The sequence below is a fragment of the Bombus pyrosoma genome, linkage group LG4 (assembly GCF_014825855.1).
Source record: "Bombus pyrosoma isolate SC7728 linkage group LG4, ASM1482585v1, whole genome shotgun sequence".
In the NCBI taxonomy this organism is placed as follows: Eukaryota; Metazoa; Arthropoda; class Insecta; order Hymenoptera; family Apidae; genus Bombus; species Bombus pyrosoma.
In genome coordinates, this window is record NC_057773.1 from 5,141,372 (window position 1) to 5,165,988 (window position 24,617).

General features: G+C 29.9%; 6 protein-coding genes across 14 annotated transcripts; 5 read left to right on the forward strand and 1 right to left on the reverse strand.

The window, feature by feature from the left end:
* Positions 1 to 9: 9 nt before the first annotated feature.
* On the forward strand, positions 10 to 7,100 carry LOC122566559. 4 transcript variants are annotated; one of them, XM_043723997.1, is made up of 22 exons: positions 10 to 302; positions 801 to 966; positions 1,039 to 2,415; positions 2,476 to 2,705; positions 2,778 to 2,891; positions 2,962 to 3,114; positions 3,186 to 3,352; positions 3,426 to 3,516; positions 3,599 to 3,781; positions 3,863 to 4,001; positions 4,071 to 4,167; positions 4,250 to 4,452; positions 4,540 to 4,738; positions 4,806 to 5,060; positions 5,133 to 5,252; positions 5,332 to 5,474; positions 5,564 to 5,750; positions 5,820 to 5,907; positions 5,978 to 6,106; positions 6,193 to 6,348; positions 6,425 to 6,514; positions 6,587 to 7,100. In XM_043723997.1, exons 2-22 carry the CDS (start codon positions 813 to 815, stop codon positions 6,764 to 6,766), a joined length of 4,455 nt encoding a protein of 1,484 aa, XP_043579932.1. In that variant the 5' UTR covers positions 10 to 302; positions 801 to 812; the 3' UTR covers positions 6,767 to 7,100. The 4 variants fall into 4 exon arrangements, with proteins under 4 accessions (XP_043579932.1, XP_043579933.1, XP_043579935.1 ...); XM_043723998.1 differs by having other exon boundaries at positions 950 to 966; XM_043724000.1 differs by lacking the exon at positions 801 to 966.
* Positions 7,101 to 7,557: 457 nt separating this feature from the next.
* On the forward strand, positions 7,558 to 8,943 carry LOC122566568. Its single transcript, XM_043724026.1, has 4 exons — positions 7,558 to 7,855; positions 8,058 to 8,256; positions 8,325 to 8,518; positions 8,636 to 8,943. Exons 2-4 carry the CDS (start codon positions 8,060 to 8,062, stop codon positions 8,812 to 8,814), a joined length of 570 nt encoding a protein of 189 aa, XP_043579961.1. The 5' UTR covers positions 7,558 to 7,855; positions 8,058 to 8,059; the 3' UTR covers positions 8,815 to 8,943.
* An 86-nt stretch (positions 8,944 to 9,029) lies between these two features.
* Positions 9,030 to 10,437, forward strand: LOC122566644 (eukaryotic translation initiation factor 4E type 2-like). Its single transcript, XM_043724197.1, has 5 exons — positions 9,030 to 9,223; positions 9,705 to 9,792; positions 9,866 to 10,108; positions 10,191 to 10,348; positions 10,428 to 10,437. Exons 1-5 carry the CDS (start codon positions 9,204 to 9,206, stop codon positions 10,435 to 10,437), a joined length of 519 nt encoding a protein of 172 aa, XP_043580132.1. The 5' UTR covers positions 9,030 to 9,203.
* Positions 10,438 to 10,606: 169 nt separating this feature from the next.
* LOC122566561 (peptidyl-prolyl cis-trans isomerase cyp11) lies at positions 10,607 to 17,987 on the forward strand. 5 transcript variants are annotated; one of them, XM_043724006.1, is made up of 9 exons: positions 10,607 to 10,628; positions 14,577 to 14,880; positions 14,959 to 15,046; positions 15,796 to 15,825; positions 15,906 to 16,051; positions 16,130 to 16,223; positions 16,313 to 16,565; positions 16,699 to 16,794; positions 16,858 to 17,987. In XM_043724006.1, the coding sequence occupies exons 2-9, from the start codon at positions 14,598 to 14,600 to the stop codon at positions 17,563 to 17,565; spliced, it is 1,698 nt and encodes a 565-aa protein (XP_043579941.1). In that variant the 5' UTR covers positions 10,607 to 10,628; positions 14,577 to 14,597; the 3' UTR covers positions 17,566 to 17,987. The 5 variants fall into 5 exon arrangements, with proteins under 5 accessions (XP_043579941.1, XP_043579938.1, XP_043579939.1 ...); XM_043724003.1 differs by lacking the exon at positions 10,607 to 10,628 and adding an exon at positions 13,625 to 13,741; XM_043724004.1 differs by lacking the exon at positions 10,607 to 10,628 and adding an exon at positions 13,754 to 14,395.
* On the reverse strand, positions 10,948 to 13,629 carry LOC122566567 (motile sperm domain-containing protein 1-like). Of its 2 annotated transcripts, XM_043724024.1 has the most exons (7): positions 13,189 to 13,629; positions 12,760 to 12,936; positions 12,529 to 12,692; positions 12,270 to 12,429; positions 12,041 to 12,151; positions 11,579 to 11,722; positions 10,948 to 11,514 (listed from the first exon to the last, which is right to left on the reverse strand). In XM_043724024.1, the coding sequence occupies exons 2-7, from the start codon at positions 12,902 to 12,904 to the stop codon at positions 11,483 to 11,485; spliced, it is 756 nt and encodes a 251-aa protein (XP_043579959.1). In that variant the 5' UTR covers positions 12,905 to 12,936; positions 13,189 to 13,629; the 3' UTR covers positions 10,948 to 11,482. The 2 variants fall into 2 exon arrangements, with proteins under 2 accessions (XP_043579959.1, XP_043579960.1); XM_043724025.1 differs by lacking the exon at positions 12,041 to 12,151 and having other exon boundaries at positions 11,397 to 11,514.
* A 137-nt stretch (positions 17,988 to 18,124) lies between the features above and the next one.
* Positions 18,125 to 22,201, forward strand: LOC122566560 (maternal embryonic leucine zipper kinase-like). The gene is made up of 13 exons (XM_043724002.1): positions 18,125 to 18,685; positions 18,772 to 18,922; positions 19,022 to 19,131; positions 19,204 to 19,357; positions 19,428 to 19,534; positions 19,596 to 19,763; positions 19,843 to 20,037; positions 20,110 to 20,227; positions 20,301 to 20,378; positions 20,870 to 20,942; positions 21,011 to 21,161; positions 21,232 to 21,335; positions 21,396 to 22,201. The coding sequence occupies exons 1-13, from the start codon at positions 18,542 to 18,544 to the stop codon at positions 21,661 to 21,663; spliced, it is 1,821 nt and encodes a 606-aa protein (XP_043579937.1). The 5' UTR covers positions 18,125 to 18,541; the 3' UTR covers positions 21,664 to 22,201.
* Positions 22,202 to 24,617: the final 2,416 nt, after the last annotated feature.

The window sequence follows — 24,617 nt, forward strand, 5'->3', positions numbered from 1 at the left end:
CGTTAATACAGAGGATTCCATAATGTGTAAATATATAAATGTGGTTATTATTTATTGCTACAATCAGAAAGTTTTCTCTTTAAGAACGTTAAAACATAAACGCATGCGCTGAAATATATCGAATAATCTGTGATGCTCTATGAGAGATGGCTCCATGCTCATACCTTAGTACAATGTGAGAATGGTGTGTCAAGGCGAAGTGCACTGGTTCGAATCTTGTTCCAGAGATTTTGGATAAAATATTTTATTTTCCAATAGAATATCATTTTCAATGTAAAAAAAAAGTTCTTTAATAAATACTGGTAAGTGCGTTACAGAAAAATTGAAAAATCATTGAATGTTACAGTTAAGTGACAAACTTTCTCGCATATAGTATTAGACGCCTAACCTTATCTTATCATTAATCAAAGGGTGTGATTAGTAATAAAAGAATAAATTTTTATAGTGTTACAATCAACATTTCATACAAAATTAACAAGTCTGTTCCACGTGTATGTCTCGAGGAAATGACAGTTTTTACGGGTTTTTGGACTAGATTATAGAAAGCGCATTTCACCGTCGCACGTTCCTATGTTCGAATCCTGCCCATATCAATTTTATGTTAATAAATCATAGACATTTTTTTCATATTGTAAAATGTTCTAAAATAATAACAAAAAAATATGTAGAATTTTAAATATAGAGTTCTAGAAGAATATAGAAAAATTTATTGATCCAATACCCTCTTGGTCCTATACTGTATAATATTTAAGATTACATAATATTTTTCAATATTTTCTATATTTTTAATATCCACTTAGATCATATTAATAATGAGCAAAAAGACTGTGGATTCTGACACTTCATCTGATGATATGAATTCAGTTATTACTAAATCTATTCATTCATTATCTAATAATACAAAGAAGTTAATGGTTTTTCCTAATATATTACAAAATATTTGTTTCAGCGATTCTATAGGAAAAAGTAAGTGAATCATTACCACAATTTAGAATAAAATAAGTATCTTTTTATTTATAATTTAATGTTCTGTTGCAGATGGAAACGTAATGTCTGAATCGGAACTTATAAAGGAAGAACATAAAGATTTTGAGATTTCCACACCCACTGGATATCCAAACTCAGACATTGTGATGAAACCAATCACTGTCATAGAAATTAATAAAAATAATCCAGCAAGTAATGCAGATAACGAAAGTTTAAAAAATGCAACAGAAGTGCCTAAAATTAATACAAATGAAGAAAAATTAGAACCAAAATCAAATCACACAAAGGAAATGCAGAATCTTAATAATTGTAGAAGGAAAGAGAAGGGTAGCACAGAAGTAAGTAACTCCATAAATATTTCAAGAAATAAGAGAAGATCACAAGAACTAAAATGTACTGCTAAAACCTTAGAAAATAATCAAACTACCTCAACTGATGTACCAAAGTCTCAGAGAGATGACATAAGATCTGAACAAAGTACTAGCATAATATATTTAAGTAAAAGTTTAGAAGAGAATAAGGAGACAGAAGCGAAATATGAAATTGATGGAAATTTACTTAATGAACCTGAACATGTTTATAAACGAACTAAATGTGATGATTATATTACAATATATAAAAAAGAAATTCCAGACAAAAGAAGAATGAGTACTTGTAATACAGAATCAAAACAAGCAGTAATTTCTAATACTTTATCAAATAAAACTGAAACAACTGATGTTGTTCATCACATTAAATGTAAAAAACAAGAGCTTGAAAATGAAGCTGATGAAAATAATATAATTACACTTGATTCACATAAATCTTCTACTTCTGTTACACCAGTTGTGACAAAAAGTTCATTGCCTTTGAATTCCACTAACACTTCTGGAAATTATTCTAATGTTATAAATAGTGAAGGAATAATGAGGGAGGATTATAAAAATGAAATGAATAATAAAAATTTGGAATGTGAAAATTTAGAAAGTGTAGGGTTGAATCATAAGAATGATAATGAAGTACAAATGAAATCAATGAGTACCTCTGTGCTTGAATTTGAAAATGAGGGATCTAGAAAATTGGGAGGTGAAAATCTAAATGTTAAAAATACAAGTGTTAATGAAGATAGAATCAATTCATCACTTATAACATCAAATACTTCATTAAATCAAGAAACTTTAAACACAGATTCAATATGTCAAAATAATAGCAGTGAAACTTTGACAGTTAGACCAGTAGTAAGAAAAAGAGGAAGACCTAGAAAAATTCTGCTTACAGTGCAAAAAGCTGCAGACATTTCAAATAAGGAATCGCAAGAAAACTTAGGGGTTTTACAAAAAATGAATGATATCTCTATTGAAGAAACGCTTGTTCATAGTAACAGACATAGTGAACAATCATATAATTTTAGTAATAACGATGGCATAGCTGATAATAACAGTACTGAAGGTAATATTCCTGATTCAATTACTATTAAAAAAAGTGATAGACCATAAGATACATCTGCAGGTAATCCAGATACATCTACAAGTAGAGGAAGAGGAAGAGGAAGAGGAAGAGGAAGAGGTAGAGGTAGAGGTAGAGGTAGAGGAAGAGGTAGAGGCAGAGGAAGAGGCAGGGGTAGAGGTAGAGGGTCATCTTATTCTGCATTAGATACTGAGTATACAGAAAATTCGAAGGGACCAATTACTATGGAAGAAAACTCAGATGAAAATAGTACTGTAACTCGAGCATCAGAAGTAAGTTTTATATAACATATTGGAACTATATGTCATTGTCAAATTACATAAATATATGTTTTTCTATTTCAGGTAAATTTTGTAACTTGTGCCAAATGTGATGTAGATGTATTAAAAGTCAATTGGGATTCACACAATCTGCGCAATCATAATTATATGAGTTGGAAAAAGGACGATGAACCTATTGTAAATATAAGATTAATATAGATAAATTTGTAAACTTATTATCCTATTTATTAAAGAATTTTGTTTTCAGGACTTCGAAAATAATATTAAACTATGGAGAAAAGTATTAATGACTGCAATTCAAAAAAGAAGGGGTCAATTGTCCTGTGAAAAATGCGGTGCTGTAAAGCGTAGTGCGAACGGTTTTATATCTCATATGCAATTTTGTGGAAAATCAGAAGAAGTATGCAATTTTTCAATTAGAATTTGAAACGTAATGCAATGGAACTATACATACAATAATTTTTTTACCAGGAAAGGCAAGCTTTGATGGTAAGTTGCCCTATCTGTGGTGCTGTTATGATGCCATCTTCTATGGAAATGCATGAAAGGGTACATAGGCAAACAGAAAAAAGTAAAATAAATGAATTGCAATTATATACTGCTACTAATGAAAGAACGAAACGTAAAGCTGCGGAAAAGTAAGTTTTATAAATTGGAAGTTTATTAAAATTTAAATTAAATAAAAATATTCATATAGCATTATAATTACAGAGCAATTTCAAAAATTTCTGAATTTACTGAGCTTGTCAAAGATAACAATCTACCGCCTGAAAAGAAAATGAAGCCTGACTCTTCTTTGCTGGTATATTACTTTTTTAAAAATATCTTTTCGTAAAAAAAACCTAATTTATCAAATGAATAACTATATAAAACTAACATTACAGAAAAGTTTGATCAAAATGCCTGAATATAAAAGACCTATACCATCTGTGTGGAAAGGCATATGGAAGAAACTATTATCTTCAGGGGGAACAATAAATTGTCGTCAAGTAGGCTGTACTTATACATGTTCCTCTTTTGAAGATATGTGTGAACATGTTTCTAAGTGTAACTTCACTCCTGAGAAGGTATATATTACAATAATACTAATTTTATTTCTATGGCATATCTAAAATGCTAATTTTAGCACATATTTAATTTTATTGCAGAGTTATATATGTAAAAAATGTAAATTTTCAACTACCTCTGATGAAGATATAAAGAAGCACGTACTAGAAAAGCATGCAATAACAGACGAAGTTGATAAATATTCAGATTTTGAAGAGGAAGATTGTAGTTCGGATGAAAGTAAGAATAGATTTTATTATAAAATAAGAAGTTAAATTGTTAAGTTTCACACGCTATTTTTATTTCTAGAAACACCTTCTACAATGAAATTTTTGTACAAGGAAAAGTTTCGTAAAATCAAATGGAAAGAACCGTATCTGCTCGGTGTGCAATGGTCTATGGAATTGTAAGTATCTATATCTTTTAGAGTTAAAATATATAATTCTTTAATATGTTTAAGTAACAATCCATATTATTTTCTTTAACAGTGAACAAACAAATTACGAACTTTGTCTATTTAATGACTATTTTCCAAATCAGTTTACTTTATTAAACAATTCCGATATTCTTAAATATTTGCCAGAACTAGAAATTTCCATGCGAACAAAAAAAGAAAATGTGTCTAAAACACTGTGTAATACAGAAGATACATGGAAGCAATGGAAACGATTCGAAGGTGGTTTAGATGAAGGTAATTACCTAGTGATAAAAATAAGCAATTACTTATATACGATTATTTCATAATGTTCGATATATTACATTTAAAATAATTTTCCAGGCACTCCAATATTTTTTACTGGTGGACCAGTGTGGTCATTAGCTTGGTTACCTATTCCATCACCAATGTATGACAAGGAACCTTGTCAATATATTGCGATTAGTACTCATCCAAAAATGACAAGTGAATATACTGTAGGAAAATCACACTCTGAGCCTAATATGATACAAATTTGGAATGTCGGGTCTTTGAATCACGAGTTAGTAACAAAAAGTAGAATATGCTAGTATTAAATTTCTTCAAAGTAAATTTCTCTTTTCTTTTAGGATTGATAGTAAAACAGAATCTCCTACTTTGTCATATGCTATTGTACACAACAGTGGTACCATATGGTGTTTAGAATGGTGTCCTTCCGGATGTTATCAAGATGAAAGTTTAAATAATTATAAGAATGAAAACAAAATACCCAGTAATCTTAAGCGAATGGGTATGCTTGCAGCAGCTTGCTCGGACGGAAATGTAAATATTTATTCATTACCTTTTCCAGAAGAGCTTAAATTTAAGAAGACTACAGACAATGGGTAAATAACAAATTCATCCAAATGGATAAATTCCCGTGCATGTGTTGCTATTATGAATATATGCTATTGTAGATGGCCTATATATTCCACTGATCCAATAATAACATTAGTTGTAAATATTTCAATGTATGACAACAATGATCAAAATTGGCAATGTACCAAGTTATCATGGACGAAAGAACACGGCCATAAGTACAATTCTTTCACTATATTCTTATCCGTTTCCTAATTTTATAATAACTGACTTATACAATTTCTTTCGTTTTTGTAGTACAATCGCTGCAGGATTTTCAAATGGCTATATAGCTTTATGGGATTTAACATATAAATCACCATTATCAATGCAAAAAAGGAAAAACACATATTTCATAAATGCGTTTCAGCATTTTTATGCTCATGGTAATGCTGTGAGTAGTAAGTATATACATATATATATTTCTTTTTTTTTTTGCAAAGTAATATAAAATAAAATAACAAGTTCAACAAGAGCACCATTTTTGTAGTGCTAGCGTTAATTCCGTATAATAAAGGAAGATTTCTAGCTTCTGGCAGTTTAGATAGATCATACAAATTTTGGAATTTAGAAGACATAAACAGTCCTCAAATTAGTATGCAAAAGTCTATTATAGTAAATGGTGCATGGATGACACACTGGCCATGTGCTGTTGTTACTTTTGATGATGCACTGGGGTAAGGACCATAAAAGAATATTTTCAATTGATGAAATCTATTTTTTAATATTATATTATTCTATTATAGGTACAACCATACTTATACTTATTTGATTTCATTAAGAGAACATGAATACAAATACTACCCTATTTTACAAACAAATTCTACCACATATGTAAGTAATTTTAGAAACCATATTTTAGATATTATTAAAAAGTAAACTTTTTTATTTAAAAATTTTATAGGCTGTAGCCACTTCTGACTATGCAAATAGCATTGCACATGGCACACTAGCAGGAGAGATACAAACAATCTTCGCACATGGACTTATATATAATAGAGATATTGATAAAGCTTTAACGAAGAAAAAAATGGTATTTCTTTTTGTGTCTAACATGCTTAAATATTGTTGATAATTAAAACCGTTTCTTACAAAGTTAAATATAAATAATTCTCCTAGGTGAGTTCATTTGTTAAAATAGTGGACTTCTCAAAAAAAGAAGATAGTAAAGATGATAAAAAGCACAAAAAGAATTCGAAAGATTATTGTTACATGCCAGGAACTTATGATCAGTGCCAGGATCGATTCGGTATTGTCTTTTGTGATAAATTAAAAGTAAGTAGTCTCACTGCGTAATGTATTTTATTTTTTATTATTTTCAAATTACTATTTTATTCTATTATATTTAAAGAACGTTGAACATCATGAGCAGAAACAACCGAATGAGGAGGAACTACCAGAAGTTCCGCTTGAAGAATATCCATTCATGTCTGTAAACAGAGTACGTATATCGCAACTGTTTTCATTTAATTAATATTTTTATCCGATACTGAAATTAAATAATAAATTTTAGATGTCTTGGAATCCGAATGCATGGAGTTACTTATGGATGGTAACCGGTTACCAGAATGGTTTAGTAAGATTATTAAACTTCAGATATATGTCTGTGTCGCGTGAACTAAAAATGTTATTGCCTCAATACGTAAAGTCTATGCTTCATAAAGTAAAAATTACAACAGAAGAACGTTGTTAACGCAAAGAAAAAGCAGTCCTTTATAATAAAATCAAGTATTATGAAATTAATGGCGAATGCGCCTACTCGTTGTTAATGTGTAGCAAATTATTTTTTACAATTTTATGGGCCAATTTTATTAAGACTGGCATGCTAATGCTTCAACAAGATTGATTGTTATGTATATATTAAAAGAACTATGTAAAATTTACTGAATGTATTTATCTTAGTCCACTTAAGAAGGTAACGCGTTTTGTATAATATGTATATCTGCACGTTTTGTAATTTGTAATATTTAAAATGTGAAACTTCTGATTAAATTATGTTAATAAACAGGATTTTTTATAACCTTGAATAGTTGTTAATACAAGCGACCTCAGATTATGTAATTTCTTTACCCTTACTCTAAAGTGTATGATAGTTTTATATAATATTAATATATTACTCATTTGGCATATTAGTAACGAAAAATATTTTAGTAACTAAAATAGTTTAAATTTTAAATTCAAATTTTTGAAATTCGGCTATCGATATTTTTCAATCTAACCGCAGAAGTTTTAATACTTTTAAACGATGTAGAAAGATGGATAAAACATTGTAAAATATTATTACATACCTAAAATGTTTATTAAGTGTTCTATCGAGTTTTAAAATATATTAGGCTCCATTTCGCGCCATTAATCACATCATTTGGTACAGTTAGGTTTCGTATATACCTATATACCACTGTCGTGTACATACGCATGCACATTAGTTTGATAAAGAGGTGGGGCTACAGAACCACTAGAGAAGGTAGTAGGGATCACATGTATATACAATCAAACGACGGAAAACATCGTGGCCAGAGCTAAAGTAGCGGAGGGAAATAGAACATTTCGTAGCGAATTGTGAAGCAGTAACTACTTCAACATTCTTCCTTTGATATTTGAAACGAAGGCAGTATCATTACATATTTAGTTTATCTCGCTAGCGGAAGTTCACAATATCAAATACATAGATACAAATTCAATTCGTATAGTAATAAAAAATATAATTTACTCGAAAACTGCTTTTGTTTCATTTTCAATAAAAAGGAAACCGTCTTTATTTCATTTTAAATATTTGGTGCAAGTAAGTGAGGAATACCTTCTTTTTCTAGTTTTTAAAAAAGTTGTAATGTACAATATGAAACATTTTTTATTCGTTTCGGATGTTTATATTAACAGCACGAGTATGATAATTGTATGTGTCAGCAAATATAGTTTTACTTCTATATTGTACGTAAAAAAAATTTTCGTAGAATTATTATCATGCTACAAAATTATTTTTTTAGAAATGGGTATCAATCCAATGAAGTGGAAAACCAGAAATGTACTGTATACTATTTTAACACTTTTTATCTTTTATGTACTCTTTGTGTATAAGAAAAAACATCATGTACTGTTCGAAGGAATAATAAAAAATTCAAATCCTGTGCATGTATGGGAATTCGTAGCGGATTTTAGTAATATGAAAAAATTAAATCCAACAATGTATGTAAAACGTTACACACCACTGTCTTTTCTTTCTCTTTTTTTTTAACTTTTGTTAATATTTACAGAGAAGATTTTAATATTATCGCAGAAAGCGGCAATTACGATCATTGGAAATATTCGGTCGAATATACTGAACATTTGAGTCATATACCAATTATTCGAAACATAGCGCATGGACATTACACCATACGTGAAGATAATAATGGTTACTTGATTACTTCGAAACATCAAACGTGTTTCTTCTCCAAATTTGGATGCTGTGAGTGATCGTTTCTATCGGTGGGAAAAAGAAGTTCCTTATGAAATTAGAGACCAGTACCGACACCAAATGAGACTTTTAAATGATTTTAATCTTAAATTCTGATTTTCGTTTCAGTGGAGTCGATCTCGCAATTCAGATTCGATCGAGATGGTGCAACAGATACAAAGTGTATCGAAACCGTACAATATGAATGTCCAATTGCATTTTCACCGTTATGTTACAGAGAAGTTATGTATCAACGAGAAGAAATTATGAAAAGGTTGAAATTAAAATTCTCAGAGGCTAAAAATTAAAAACGGTTAATATTGTCATAAATCTATTTTTTTGACCTTACGAAAGTTAAAGTATATAGTTTACGCTGTTTTTAAATTCACAATGTACTTGTAATATATTTTATATAAAAATAATAATTTTTATAACGATTTTTGTACAATATTTTATATATCGCGCTGTTAGTTTATATATATATTTAGTATGACCAACATCAAAATGTAAAATCTCCGATAACAAAGTGACAAAAAAGAAAATAGAGGGGGAGATCAACAATTTATCGAAAACATACACATGAGAGAACCTGTGAAAAGGAAACAGCATTGAAAAGTCTTTCTATTTTTATTTGTATTTATTGAAATATATATCATTCATAGCCTTTAAACAATAGATTTATATTACAGCGTGAAACATGTCTAATAAATTTGAGGCGTAAGTGAAACTAGCGTTCTTATTCGTCGTGCCTTTTTGTTTAGGCTAGTTAGAGGTTAGATCTGTTTTAAATAGAAATCAAAATTCAGTGATATACTGTCTTGTTTAATGCCCACAGCGTGCTTTTTTTATACATTTAATGGGTTAATTGCTAGCTTGCGCACAGTATTGTCTAACTAGTTCAAAATAACAAAACACGTGATATACCTTGACATTTGTCAGAACCTAAATACACCTACGTCTATTGAATTTTCGATTGTTATTTTTATTATTTGTTTTTGACATTTTGATCAATTACCAAATAACAATTAAATTCATTTTTCTGCATACGACTATATAGAATCAATAATCATATGTTATAATTTATAAGAAACAAATGTATAAAGTCTGTAGCATATTGTTTTCTGAATAAAAAATTACATAAAATATCATAAAGATGATTTAATAACAATATTTGTGAAACTTATGTTGTAAATTATAGTAGTACTTGCAGGTTAAAAGCTAATGAAGACAATGGGAATGATGAAACACAATCAAAAGATAATAAAAAAACTGAAAAAGATTTACTAGTAAGTAAATAGTGTTGTACTTTCTTTTCATTCTATTGATATGCTCTAATTAAATAGCACATATTTATTATAGCCTTCTATAGAAATTAGTCCAAATGAGCATAAATTACAATATGCATATGCGTTATGGTATAGTCGACGCAGTCCTGGTAAACAATCAAGTATACAAAGTTACGACCAAAATTTAAAATTGGTTGGTAGGTTTGCAAGCGTGGAGCAGTTTTGGAGTCTTTACAGTCATTTAGTCCGGCCATCAGAGTTAACAACATCTACAGATTTTCATCTTTTCAAAGTTGGCATAAAACCAATGTGGGAAGTATGTGTTTAGTGCCTCTTGTACTGTACAAAAAATTTATTCTTATTGAGTAATTCCGTTATAACAAACGATCTTTTCCCAGGATGAGGCAAATCAGAAAGGTGGTAAATGGATAGTACGATTAAGAAAGGGTTTAGTTTCTAGATGTTGGGAAAATCTTGTATTAGCTATGTTAGGAGAACAATTTATGGTTGGAGAAGAGATATGTGGAGCTGTTGTATCTATAAGGTTTCAGGTATGGTAATTTTTATTACCTGAAAACATTAATCTATATATATGTATATTGCAAGTTATTGTTAGTTATTCTTATTTTTAACAGGAAGACATAATATGTGTATGGAATAAGACTGCATCTGATTATGCAACAACAGCACGTATTAGAGATACATTAAGGAGGGTCTTACATCTTCCAGCAAGTGCCTCAATGGAATACAAAACTCACAATGAAAGTTTGAAGAATGTTCATCGGCTCTAAAATCTTGTGACGCTAACTCAGAGATTCGAGTTTGTCGACTTTCAGGTAAATTATATTCTACTATTATAAAAAAAATCACAATGAGAAAATGTGTTTATAAAACAGCACTCTTTGTGTATTTCTATATTTAGCTCATAGATACTTGTGAGAAGATGACATTTAGGTGGAAAATATTTTACAACTACAAAATTTAAATGGTCATCTTATTTGATAACACATTTGATTCACAAGTGTCCCATTGTAACTTATGTAAATAATAAATACATGTTGATAATAAAAAAATAATCTTATTTGCAAAATGTATATGTGAAATTTTTATAATTATCGTTTTTACTATATATAGTTGGACAATAAACAATCATTCTATATGCCAAATATTTTTATTTAAGAGTACTTAAAATTTGGAGCCCATTTTACATAGGATATTTATACATTTTTACACGAGATCGTGATTCTTTAGAATATATGCATAATTATTAATGTATTTTGTACATAATGCTTTCATACACAAAGCATTTTAATCGAAATATAAATATTAATTACGATATAAAAATTAATGTATTTTTATGTTCCAACTTCAAATATATAAAAAGACTGTGATTTTGTTAAAATTTTAATATATATACAAATTTCTTTTATACGCTTGAGGCAATGAAGCACAAACTTGGACAAGGAGATTTACCATCACATACATTAAAAGAATAAAAGATTTTATATATGTCAATAAATATTTCCGTTAGCGACAATATATCGTCATGATTTGTTATGTTTAGACTAGAATCAGGTATATTAAGTAAAAAAAATGAGGCCCAATGCCAAGGAAACCTAACATTAATTGTGCTTTTATTTCATGATTCTAATTATTATATAAAGCTTTTTTGTATATATAAAGACAGAAATTACAACCTTAAAATAATAATTGTAACCATACCTGTAATAAATGAAAAAATACTGTTTATGTTTTCTTAACCAAAACATAAATAATGAATACTTACCCAATACAAATGAAAATATTAATTTAAAGTTTACGGAGAGATGAAGATAATCAGGCACTCTATTATTCTGCTCTCCTTCTGTAGGTAAGAGCAATCCAACTATGCAAATGATTCCAGCAATCAGTGCTACATAATTTGTCCCTCCTAAAATTTATTAAAGTACTTATTAAAATACTTTATTTTTTATTTAAAATATTTAATTTTTTATTTTAAGAGCATTTATTTTTTTACTTATAGCTTACTAGGAGTAGTGTGCAAATTTGCATGTAAAAAATTTTTTAATTGAAATAGATATGCTAAAGAAATTTATTTTTATCACATATATTAAAATTGAATGGCATTAAAAATATGAAGTATTATATGACCTCAAACTAAGTAACTAAATATTAAGCTGATATTAAATAAGCTAGTATTAAATAGTATTTAAATCCAAAAACTAATTTTAAATACTAACTTATTAACCTTTATCCATAACATAATTCATATCTGAAGATAAGTAAATTTCTGTGTTCTTATTTTGAATATTTCCACGAAATAAATCATGTTTTGATCTTGGTGGTTTCAGTGTGTATTCTGTAATTGTAAATAATAATTTTGCCATTCAAAAAAATGTATCATGATGCTCATAAAGAAATGATGTACATTATAATAACGTATAATAAGTAATTATTTATAGATATTTTTGACTTACTATCAATGGCTTTATTTTGAGCTATAAGAGCATATGATTGTTGCTGCCTGGTTTCATTTATGGGAAGCTGTTGAAACATTTCAGGATCTGGTGTAGATCTTCCAGCTGCTTCTGTTGTGCCAGGAAGTAATTTAGCTTCAACATCTCTTTGTCCTATGGCCTATTAATTTCCAAAGAGTATAAGATTAAACTATTTTGCTAATGGAGTTATATTTATTCTTATATTTAAACATAATCATTTTATTACATGTTTAATTACCTGTTTAGTTGGATGTTCTTGCATTTGTATTCTAAATTTATCAACAACATTACAATTACTAAACACAAGTGCTGTATGTCTGACAACAATATCAATACAATATCTTGCTTTTATTGTTCCTTCAGGCTCAACAACTTTATATTTATTTGGTGCAGTACATAATACTGTAATTATAACGAATTATGTTGAAACTTTTATTTAACTATTAGCTCGCATAATAACAATATATACCTTTAAATCTTATTGGAAAATCATATGGGTTATACAAAGTTAAGACTTGTTTGTGAGTAGACTGATCGTCTAAAAAAAAAGTGATACTTTGAGGAAATACAAACACTGGTAGTTTTCGTGGAGTTGTAACTAATTGGGACTGCATTATATTTGTTTAATTTTGTGTCGTCCATGCACCTATAGAATTATATTTGTCATTACACAGATGTCTAAATTTATTGCTTAAGTTTATGTTATAATATATATATATATTATGTTATAATATATACAAACTTCATTATTTTAAAACATTCTAAATATTTACTTTATATATTTTAATTTGATTTAATAGCACAAACTGTTTTTAATGTGTGCTTGATTTGTTATATTTCAATATTGGAAAATTTGTAATAGACAGATAGTTATAGTTAAATGCTTAATATGACTTACCTAAAAAAAAATTAAGGACTTTGTGGATTATTGAAGTTAAACTAAAACTTATGTACCACCAAATTTTCGGAATTAATAATAACAATTGCTCAAAATAAATAAAAATAGAAATATATATTAGAGCGTATTTAAACAAACTTTTAAAAACTGATAATTTCTATTATAATAACTACACTGATAACTATGTAAATGTCCAATTGTGCTTCGTTTAAAAAAGACGTTTAGTTATTCTGACAAATGACTTGAATGACTTAATGAGTTGTGTTAAACACTTAATTAGTTGTATAACAACTTCTGTAAAGTACAATATTTACAAGCTTGTTAGCATTACAGGTCCATTTGGTTGAATACTACACTGTTGATCTTCCTAGTGAAACAATTATTCATAGTATTATGGTATTCGTCACTCGTTATACATCACTTTTCATTTTCATCACCAACACTTACTATTGTGCGTGTGAACAAGCTGGTTGTGTGATTTTCTCGTCTTTCCCTAGCTTATCATTACGAATCAGTTGATTAATTTCATCAATCTTGTTAAAGGATTTGGATGGTATCAAAAATCACTTTATCATTCATACGTCATTTCTATTCAAATCAATCAATCGGTTTAGCAATAAGGAAATGCAAATACATACTTAAAGATTTTAATTCGTGAAATGGTTATAAATGTTTTGAATGTCGTTTAGAAATTTAACTGATGAAAACTAATGATAATATTAAAAACGACCTATTATCGCTCAGTTTTCATTTTACTTAAAATAAAGGATCTTATCTGAAGATAGATTTCATGACAGATTTCAGTAGATTTCCTAAAATTAAAATTTTCCTAATAACAACACATTGCCTATACAAAATTCGGCGATAAATCAATCGTGTGCTGACATAGGGGAAAAAATACTAGTACGTTTTGTTGGCAACCGTGAGTACGTAATATATTGACAATACTCCCATTTCAACAATATGGCATCGGGTGATCGGGTTTATAAGTAATTACATCTGTGCTTACGTTGATCGAATGTTGATATTATCGTATTACTATAATAACGTTGTGCTAACGTATAAAAAAATGATTGACATACTACGTAGATTTTAATAAATAGGTAGTGTACTAAGTATCAGAAGTAATTGCGCAAAGCGATTCTAACCTTCTTCCGGAACTTTCGGTTTCTGAATTTCATCAGTGTTTTTATTTTTCAACATCACGGTAACAATCTATTTTCCCCATAAATATATTTAAACATTATATTATTGTGAATCACTTCCAAATTTGATTAACACATTTCTAAAAAAACATTTGTAATTTTTCAATGAATTAATATAACTTTCATTATCTTTTGAATGATATTTATAACAAACATGGATTTTATTTTCTTTTACATTTTCAGGAGTATACAAAAGAAGAAACCATGGTTAATGTTAATCCCAGAGTGTTCTTTGATATAGAGGTGGGCGGTCTCCCAATGGGTCGAGTGGTATTTGAACTCTTTGCAGACATTTGTCCAATGACATGTGAAAATTTTCGTGCCCTATGTACTGGAGAGAAAGGACTTGGAAAAACAACTGGCAAACAATTGCATTATAAAGGAATTGTTTTTCATAGAGTAGTTAAAGATTTTATGATTCAAGGTGGTGATTTTTCAGTAGGTAATGGAACTGGAGGAGAGTCAATTTATGGTGGAACATTTGCAGGTATATTTACATAAACAGATATGTTTTAGCTATTATAATTAAAAATAAATATGATTTATTTATAATAATATTTTTTAGATGAAAATTTTGTTATAAGACATAATAAATCATTTTTATTATCTATGGCAAATCGTGGTAGAGACACAAATGGTTCACAATTTTTTATGTGAGTATTTATGAAAAAATAAGTATACAAACTTTAATAAAATAATATAAAAATGTATTTCTTAAGTAGCATAAAATAATTGATTAGATTTATAATAGAAGAAAAGTGCAGGATGGCCTAATATATGTCTTTAAAAATTATAAGATATTAATGCATTATATTGTTTTACTAAACATTTATTTTGCATGTACTATTAACAAAAATGATCAGCTTAAAGGTTAATACTTACACTTGCAAAGAGAACTTTTGTTTGTGTATGAATTTTATTTTTTAATATTTCTACTGGCTTAAAATTATGTTTCTCTGCTGACAGATGTATACTTTGTGAACCTCAAAGGTAAAGGTAATAGGAATTTAATATACATTTATTTTCATATCTCAACATTCTTCCATGCTAATATATTTTCAAATGTATCCCAACTAAATAACAGGTGATATAATTAAATAAAAGGATAATTGGGTTTGTTAATTTTAGCAAAGAATTTGATTATCTTCTATCACTTCTTGATGTTAATCATGTCATTGTAAAGTTGTTTGGTATTTAATAAATTATATGAAACACTTAATTTTTCCGGTGAATATTGAAAAGTATAGAAGTAAGAATATCTTTGAAGGAATGAATAACTTAGCTATATTTCTGTGTAGTCGTGAGGGAAGGGTCTGCACACCACTACTACAACACAATGACCAATGAAAGCTGGCTCTTTCTGTTCATCTCTCATCCCCTTAATCATATTTTGTTGTTGTAGTACAACACAACCAGCGCCTCACCTCGACAAGTAAATAACAATAAATAATGTTTTGATTATTTTAAAAATTCTTAAACACTGCTTTCAATATTTAAACGTTAAATTTCTAGTGTCCATGTGGTTTTTGGAGAAGTAGTATCGGGCCAGGAAATTGTTACGCATATTGAGGGACTTCCAGTAGACCGCATGTCTCGTCCGTTACAAGATGCGAAGGTTGTAAATTGTGGAGAACTTGTACTGAAAGTCAAAAATAAAAGTATGTTTCAGTTGCTATAAATTGTTATATTAATAGAATTAATGAGATAGTTAAAATGAACTATATTTATGTTTACAGCAAAGAAACGTGAAACAAAGGATAGCAGTTCGTCTGATTCTGATTCTGATTCATATGCAGAGAAACCTAAAAAGAAGAAAAAGGCGAAGAAAAAGTAAAGTGCATTCAAGCCCTATAATTAAATTAATATTAAGAATATTGCATCTACTACAGAAATATCTGCACTACTTGTTTATGTTACAGTAAAAAAAGAGCAAAATCAGAGGATGGTGAAATTCATGATTCAAATGAAGACGACCTTGGACAACCTCATCCTCTTGTTTCGGTTACAAAAATCGATCCTGATGAAATTCCTGAAGTACCAGCAAATAAATTTTTATATAGAGCAGGACCTACAAATAATGCAAATCAGAAAGAATTTAGGCAACACTACGGGAGAGACCGGGTACGATCACATAGAAAAACTGGTCGCATATTTAAAGGAAGAGGAATATTTGTAAGTATTTGTATGCAAAATACAACATATGGTATGTATAAATTTTGTGAATAAATTTCACTATGATAAACCACTTCTTACTTTTAAAACTTTTTAAAGTTAAAGTAAAGTAAATGAATAAATGTATTTTTAGCGATATCATACGCCTTCACGTAGCCGTTCGAGAAGTGTCACACCACCTCATTGGAAACAAGCTCAAAATCGTACTATTAAGTTACATGAATTTCAGGTATGTGTAGTATATTTAATTAAATCATAATTATATTTTTGTATATTCTAATTTATATTACAGAAATTAGAGAAAGAACGCTTAAAGAAAGAGGAGGAATTAAAGAAGCGCGAAGCCGATAGGATTAAAAAATTTACTGAAAATCCTGATGAAGATAACCAAGTAGTGGACAAATTTGATGTCGAAGCACATATATCTGAAGAATTAGAAAATAAAGAAAATGATCAGTCAGATGAAAAAAAGAGTGCCAGTAAAAACGCGGACCAGGATCAAGATAACTTAAATGCTAGTATAGATGTGAACGATGCTATGACAAAAGACAAAGTAGATGGGAAACATAAAAATGAAAAGATAATTAAACGCGATTTACATCGATCGTACGGTGATAGATCGTCACGGCGAGAATCGCGCGATAGAAGCAAAAGGCGTGGAAGTGGTCGGTCCAGATCGCGAGATCGACGGAGATCTCGAGATAGAGATTATGACCGTAGAAATAGTCGTGACAGAAGAAATAGAAGAAACTATTATCCTCGAAGACGAGATTCATATAGGATTAACAGGCCTGGCAGAGATAATTATAGATATTACGATAGACGCAATGATTATAGAAGAACAAACAATTCTAATTCTAACTACGATACGGATATGAATTCATCCCGTTATGATAAAAATCGAAGAAAAAGTGATAATACCTTAGACTCTAACAGTCAACCAAAATTTAAACGCCGCTCACGTTCAACTAGTTCTAGTAGTCAGCACTCCAAAGACTAAATTCAATATTTTCTTATTACTTTGTCTGCATAATACAGAAAAAAATATAATTTATGAAGCGAATTTCAATTTTGTTTTCAAATTCTTTGTTAGAATTTGTTTCTTTATAGGATCCATGAATTTATGTATAGGAGATATTGATTTAAATTTGTAATAATTAAATCATAATATTGGTTATGGTGTTTAAATGTAAATTTTAATTTTCTCATAATTAGAATAATTAGTATAATTTTTGTACTTCTGCAAAAATGAATACAACGTGTTGAAAGCTATAATTGTTTGATTCTTTACTTCTATATGTTCTTCAAACAAACATAAAGCTGAAATATTTAATATCAAGCACATCTTCTATTTATATAGCATCATATTGTAAATTAAAAATACTTTTGTAGTTAGTGTTTAATATATACTTATAAGTTAAATTTGAGAATGTTTTTTACAAATGAATATCCTATGCGTTTTCAATATTTTTTGTATGTGATTTTAAAAAATATCTAATCTTACAAATGGAAGTACATATATTTTACTTGGTAAAGCTATTTTTAGCAAGTTACGAAATTTAGATAAAATGATGAAAATATAAATAATTATTGAATAATTATTATTGCCACTTGCATATGATTTAAACGAATATATTAACATATTGTATAATCATTATTCCAAATAAAGAAGAGGTATTATATCCTATGTTTAAAAGATAACTCTTAATTTATCACTGTTATCACTAATTCAGTTGCCAATACAAATTATGTATATATGAAATAAAAGTCTCTAACGTAGTGTATAAGACATCCCTACAAATTTCTAACTATATTTTTATATTGGTACTATTAGTACTCTGAAGGTAGCTTTATATGTTGGTACGTTTTGATTGGCTTTCAAATCTTGTTTACGTTAAAATTTGTGAGTTCAAAAGTGATGTGATTGACAGCGAATAATTAGTACTCATCAGTGAACTTTTCATAAACTTATTAAGATGGTACGATATGCTGCACTTAAAGGCTTGTACGATTTGGAAAAGACCATCGGTAGCGGAGGTTTTGCTAAAGTTAAACTTGCCACGCATATTGCAACCGGCGAAAAAGTTGCTATCAAAATAATGGACAAAACATCATTGGGTGTAAGTGATTTTTAAAATAGTATACATTTATGTAAAGCGCAATAATAAAGTCTAATGAAGTTGCAATAAATCTTTTATATTCCTAGGATGACTTGCCAAGGGTTAAACTAGAAGTCCAGGCATTAAAAACTTTATTACATCAACACATTTGTCGATTGTATCAAGTTATAGAGACAGAAAGTCATTATTTTATGATAATAGAATACTGTTCAGGAGGAGAATTATTCGATCATATTGGTAATATTATACATTAATTTAACTTATTACTTCTTTATCACTTTGTTACCTAAAATTAATAGCACCATAAAAAAATTATAATTTTGTTTTTATTTATAGTTGAAAAAAATAGGCTTTCTGAAACAGAATCGAGAAAATTTTTTCGTCAAATTGTATCTGCAGTAGCGTATTTGCATAGTTTAGGATATGCTCATCGTGACTTGAAACCAGTAAGTTATGCTCCTTTTTTTTATTATTCAATTCAATATCTGTATAAATGGCAAACATTATTATGTATCTAGGAGAATGTCTTGTTAGATAGAGAAGAGAATTTAAAGCTCATAGATTTTGGATTATGTGCAAAACCAAAAAATGGGATAGATTCACATTTACAAACATCCTGTGGCTCTCCAACTTATGCAGCACCAGAACTTATATTAGGAAAGAAATATTTAGGTACCACTTTACTATTCAAGCTTTAATTTGACAATTTATATTGAAAATAAAGTTAATGTTTGCTTTATAGGTTCAGAAGTAGATATATGGAGTATGGGAGTCCTTCTTTATGCACTACTTTGTGGCTTTTTGCCTTTTGATGATAACAGTATAGAGAATTTATACAGGAAGATCCTTGTAAGACCTTTTAGTTTTCATTAACATTGCAGAAAAAGTGATTGATAATAAATAATTTTAGAGTGGTAAATATGATGAACCATGCTGGTTATCAAACAGTAGTAGGAGATTGATACGAGCAATGCTACAAACAGATCCAAAAAAAAGAATTACTATTCAAGAACTGTGCAATCACCCTTGGGTTACAGCAGGATTTCTTAATCCCGTTTCATTTGTTCATAAAACTAATGTATATATTTTTACAGTAATGTATAATATACCTGTATGTAAAATTAATTTTAATTTCAATAAGCAAAATACACTTGTAGTTTGAAAAGGATGGTGATGTACTAAGTACTATGTCTGCAATATGTGGTGAACATCCTTCAGATATATGGAGAAAACTTATGAAAAGTGATAGAACTGATTATAAAACTGCAACATATCTCTTACTTTTGGATAGGAAACTTCGTGGACTATCACTTCGAATATCATCTTCTGCAAAATCTCATCTTAAATCTGAGGTAATGTATTGTGGTTTAAATATATCTTTGAAAGTTAGGAAGAATTGCTTCATGTTTTTCTATTATTTGTAGTGTGAGGAAGGAAGTAATGGTATTATAACTAAACTTGATTGCTCTCCAAGAAGCAAATCTGTTAGATCACCAGTAACAGATACTATTTTCAAAAGTTTGCCAAAAACGCCCGAGACTAGTAAGTTACATTCGTTTTCGTATGTTTCAGATTGATATATTATGTAAGTGTTATTGTATTGTTTTTTATATAGCTAACGATTTCATGGAACCACATTTGCCTGGTAGGAAACGACTTCGAAGTAAGGAAGGAGATGATGTATATTCTCCTGGTATGTTTCATAAAATTACATTTATTTTTTCATTACCGATACATTTTTTATTCTAAACTTCTATTTATTACGAAAAATTTGATTTATAATACCCATCTCTTTCCATTAAAGAACTTTCAGAAGTTTTTGTGTTTTATTATAGCCATATTGCCTAGTTTTATATGTTTTCTAAAGTTTACTTCTAATTAGGTGATGCTAGCCACCTAATTAGAAACTTTAATTAAAGTTTCCAAGTGCCATAAATTGCTGTAGTTGTGTGAAAAGCAGATAATTAGAGGAGAGCAACGACTTGTGAACAAACACAATTTGGAGTTACAAATAGCTATGTGTAAGAACTCTTTATCCCATTCCTTTCTACAAGATATAATACCTTCTTTACTATTCCTTATCTCTTTTCTTCAGTTCCTCCCAATTTCTAATTATCCATGCTTTTTATATGATTCCAATTTTTCGTGCAACTTATATAACAATTAATAAAAAATTGATTACAGTTCCAGCAAAGAGAATTGCAGAAAAAGATAGGCTTCTTTCTACTCCTACTAATACTCCAGTGTTGGACTCAAGGTATTTGTGTCATAGTAATTATAACAGCAAAGTATTAGCTAAGGAAAATATTGAGAAAAAATATTTAGGGGGTCACAGTCGTCTACACCGGGAAGTGCAAGAAAAGTAATAATGGGCTTGGAACGTGGTTTGAATCGTGTACGATGCGTCCTTACGCCAAAGAGACGCGTGAAGAACGAAAGTACTGATCCTGATCAACCTAATGTACTTTCCGGAAAGGTACATACCTACTTCCTTATATAAACGATAATTCTGAATTAAATTTATTATGATGACTTTCTTTCATAAGGGTCTTTGTAATGTATCGTCAACGTCCAGTGATGACCCTAAATATGTTCTTTCACAATTACGTCGTGCTCTTCGTCGTAAAGGAATTATGTGTCATCAAAAAGGGTAATGTCTAGAAATGCTAATGACATTTAATATTTTTACTATAAAAATATTCCCATATAGGTTCATTCTACAAGGAGAAACGGAAGATTCTACAGAAGATTATAAAGACACGATGCGACCATTCTCATCCAGGAATGCTTGTTCTTTCGAATTAGAAGTTTGTTTATTAGAGGGTGTTTCAAATGAGAAATTAGTCGGTATTCGAAGAAAACGTTTAAAGGGTGATGCATGGGTTTATAAACGGGTGTGCGAAGAAGTTCTCGCTCTGGCAGCTGAAGATCTTTCTACGGAACCAGAAGGTTCGACAGAATCAAAATGTCCTATATAAAGTCTTCCTGGTAATCATAACCTTCATAATATAAATATATATTTAAAATAATACATCACGAAAAGTCAATGAGACTATTCGTCTATACTCTGATCTCCACTAATTATATTAAATAGATTTAAAAAATAAGGCAGATGTAAAGAATATGAATGTTTGTATCTATAATTTCGGCAGATATTGTTTACGGCATCTTTGATAACTACAAGCATATCTGCATTGTACGTGTCTTAGAATATAGTTTCTTCTGAGAAGAAACGGGAGAAATATTACGAAAAATATAAAATCTGTAGTAAATATTTCGCCGGTCTTCGAGCGATATAATGGACTAAAAGTCTCAGTGATTATTACAATCATCAATTGTGTAATATTGTTTATACAGTATAAGAAAATTACAAAGAGATTATATTTCTTACGATCTTTCATTTAGAACAGTCCAATAGAAATAAAGTAACGTTAAAAGTAACTTTTAAACATTAAGAGTATATCATGTATTATTAACTGTATAAAAATAATCAGACAATAAAAGTGAAAATATATATATATTTCTACAAATGAAAACTATTCATATTAATTTAATCAAAGCGGCTGTATAAAATACAAAGAATAAAGCAGCATAGTTCTTACTAGACTCAAGTTAGCAACACGAACGGCGATTTCATCTTCGATCGTAGCACAAAGAAATGTCTTAAAAGAAAACTACGAACCTCGGCCACTTGCAGCGGAATATGTAAAGCTCCATTTTGAGTTCACGCCGCAGATATAAAGTATCGCGGCTCGTTTGAACCGCGGCATCCGCACGGGAACTGCTATGGACAGGCAAAGTTATAAAATCACCACAAATCGATCAGCATAAAGTGGAGCCGCGTACACTTTGCTTTATGGCAGTCAAACCGACCTTTTATCTTTGCCCGCTCAATAATCGTCGGTACTTGTTCGTAGGCAGTCTTGCCAAGCTCTATTCCGCCGAGGTTCGATTGGCACGCTATTTTTTTCTCCCTTAAACATCGATCGAAACAAAGCGAGATCCGCAGAAAATCGAGCCGTTCTACCGAAAGAAAGACGTAAACGCGGGAATAAAGGCATTATGTTCACGCTTTTGACACTAGAAATCGCTGGAACGACTGTACAAGCTTTAAAGGTAATAAATTCGATATTTATATCGTAGACATTTTTACAGAATTCCATTCATATAATACGTTTAAAATTAATTTTAGATTGATCTTACGTAGTTGTCGGCGATCTCATGAAATTCTAACAGAAGATTTAGAAAACCTTCCTCGTAAGTGGCAATATGCTGCAGTTATTTTTTCGTTCAGAAAAGAGTCAGAAGAGAGTATTTAAAATATCTACATTTTCTTTTCTACTTTCATTCACTTCACAGTATCGTAAACGCTCAACAAATGCAACAAATGACCGCATTAGATTACAAGCATCTTATTGCGAAAATTTTTACGTTTAAACCTACCATTGGAATCATCGGATCGCTACGAGATTATTTAACTGATTTCAGCGGAATCGATCGATTTTTCACCACGAGAAAGTCACGAGTACGGCAGTAGCCTCGATCCTATAGACATCGCCAGACGTGTCCCTTCCCGTTGAATAATATCTCGGTGAGGTGCGTGTTTTATGAGTCGGTTGCCGATTAATTAAACGGTTTATTTCGCGAAATTAATCAGACGGTACAGAGACAAAAACCGTGGACGGTATAAATGAAGCAACCGTTCGAGACGCGGACCTAAGTCGTCTGTGGGCATAAATTACAATTAACCGTAGCATGCGTGCACGTTCGCGTGAGCGCACGCACGTGCAACTTACGGTATTAAATTCATCCTGCATTTTATCGGGACGTGGCGAAGAGCATCGCGTTAGAGGAGGAACGCCATCGGTGGTTATACTCGATTCCTCCTGTAAGTTTTTTCGTCTGATCCAATCAAAGATGTTTCCAGGCTAATAATTAAGCTGTCTAACGATTATTACGACGGCATTTGCATATCATACGGTAGCCCTCGAGTAACGTATAATTTCTGAGAAAGGAAAATTTCGAAACGATCGATTTACGATATCGATATTTCGAGCGAATTAGACAAAAAATTAGAAACCAGTCTTTGACAACTGTTCGCGTTATTTCACAGAATATACATGTATACGATCGTTATAAATGGATTCCATTCGTTTGGCCTTTTTTTATCCGGCGGTGAATTAATGACATTGATTGGATAATTGTAAAATAACGTTTCAGTAAGAAATCGTTCTTAGACGTACGAAGAATATTAACTTTTTGAAGGTGAAATTATGTTCGCAGTGTATTAGTTGGGAATTCTATTTTCGTGATGTCATGTAACTAGGCGAGTTTGATATATTTCATTTTCCGTCATGAATATAACGGTAAATGATTTCTCGGAAGAATATGGTTCCTGATAAATGGAAATAACGAAGCAACAATGTGTGTTTTATCTTTTTCTAAAATTCAATGATTTCTTAAGGAATTAAACTTTAAATTTTGAAAATAATGTTTAATATATACCATACATTCGAACAGCCAATTATTTTTCACCGCTTTTATTTTCTAATTATTCATTCTTATTTCTAATAAATTCTATTGTCCAATTAATTCTCCAATGTATGGAACTGGTTTTACCATCTTCCAACAAGAAAATAAAAAATAGAAACTTAAATCTCCTAATCAGAATGTCAATATTTCTTCAACGACGTCGTTGATACCGCGTCTACAGGCTATTAAAAATTATTATATAAACTGGACGCACGCAAATAAATATCACCGTTTTCTTATCTGTCCGTCGAATTACCTCACGTTCGATCGTTACGGTTGTTCGCAGGGAAAAGAAGGACGCGAGTCAGGCAGTCTGTAGTTGATGGACGTGCGTTATTCACCACGTGCCCTTCGTTCTCGCCAATGGATCGGGTGTCGTACACCGGCTCGTACCAATTAC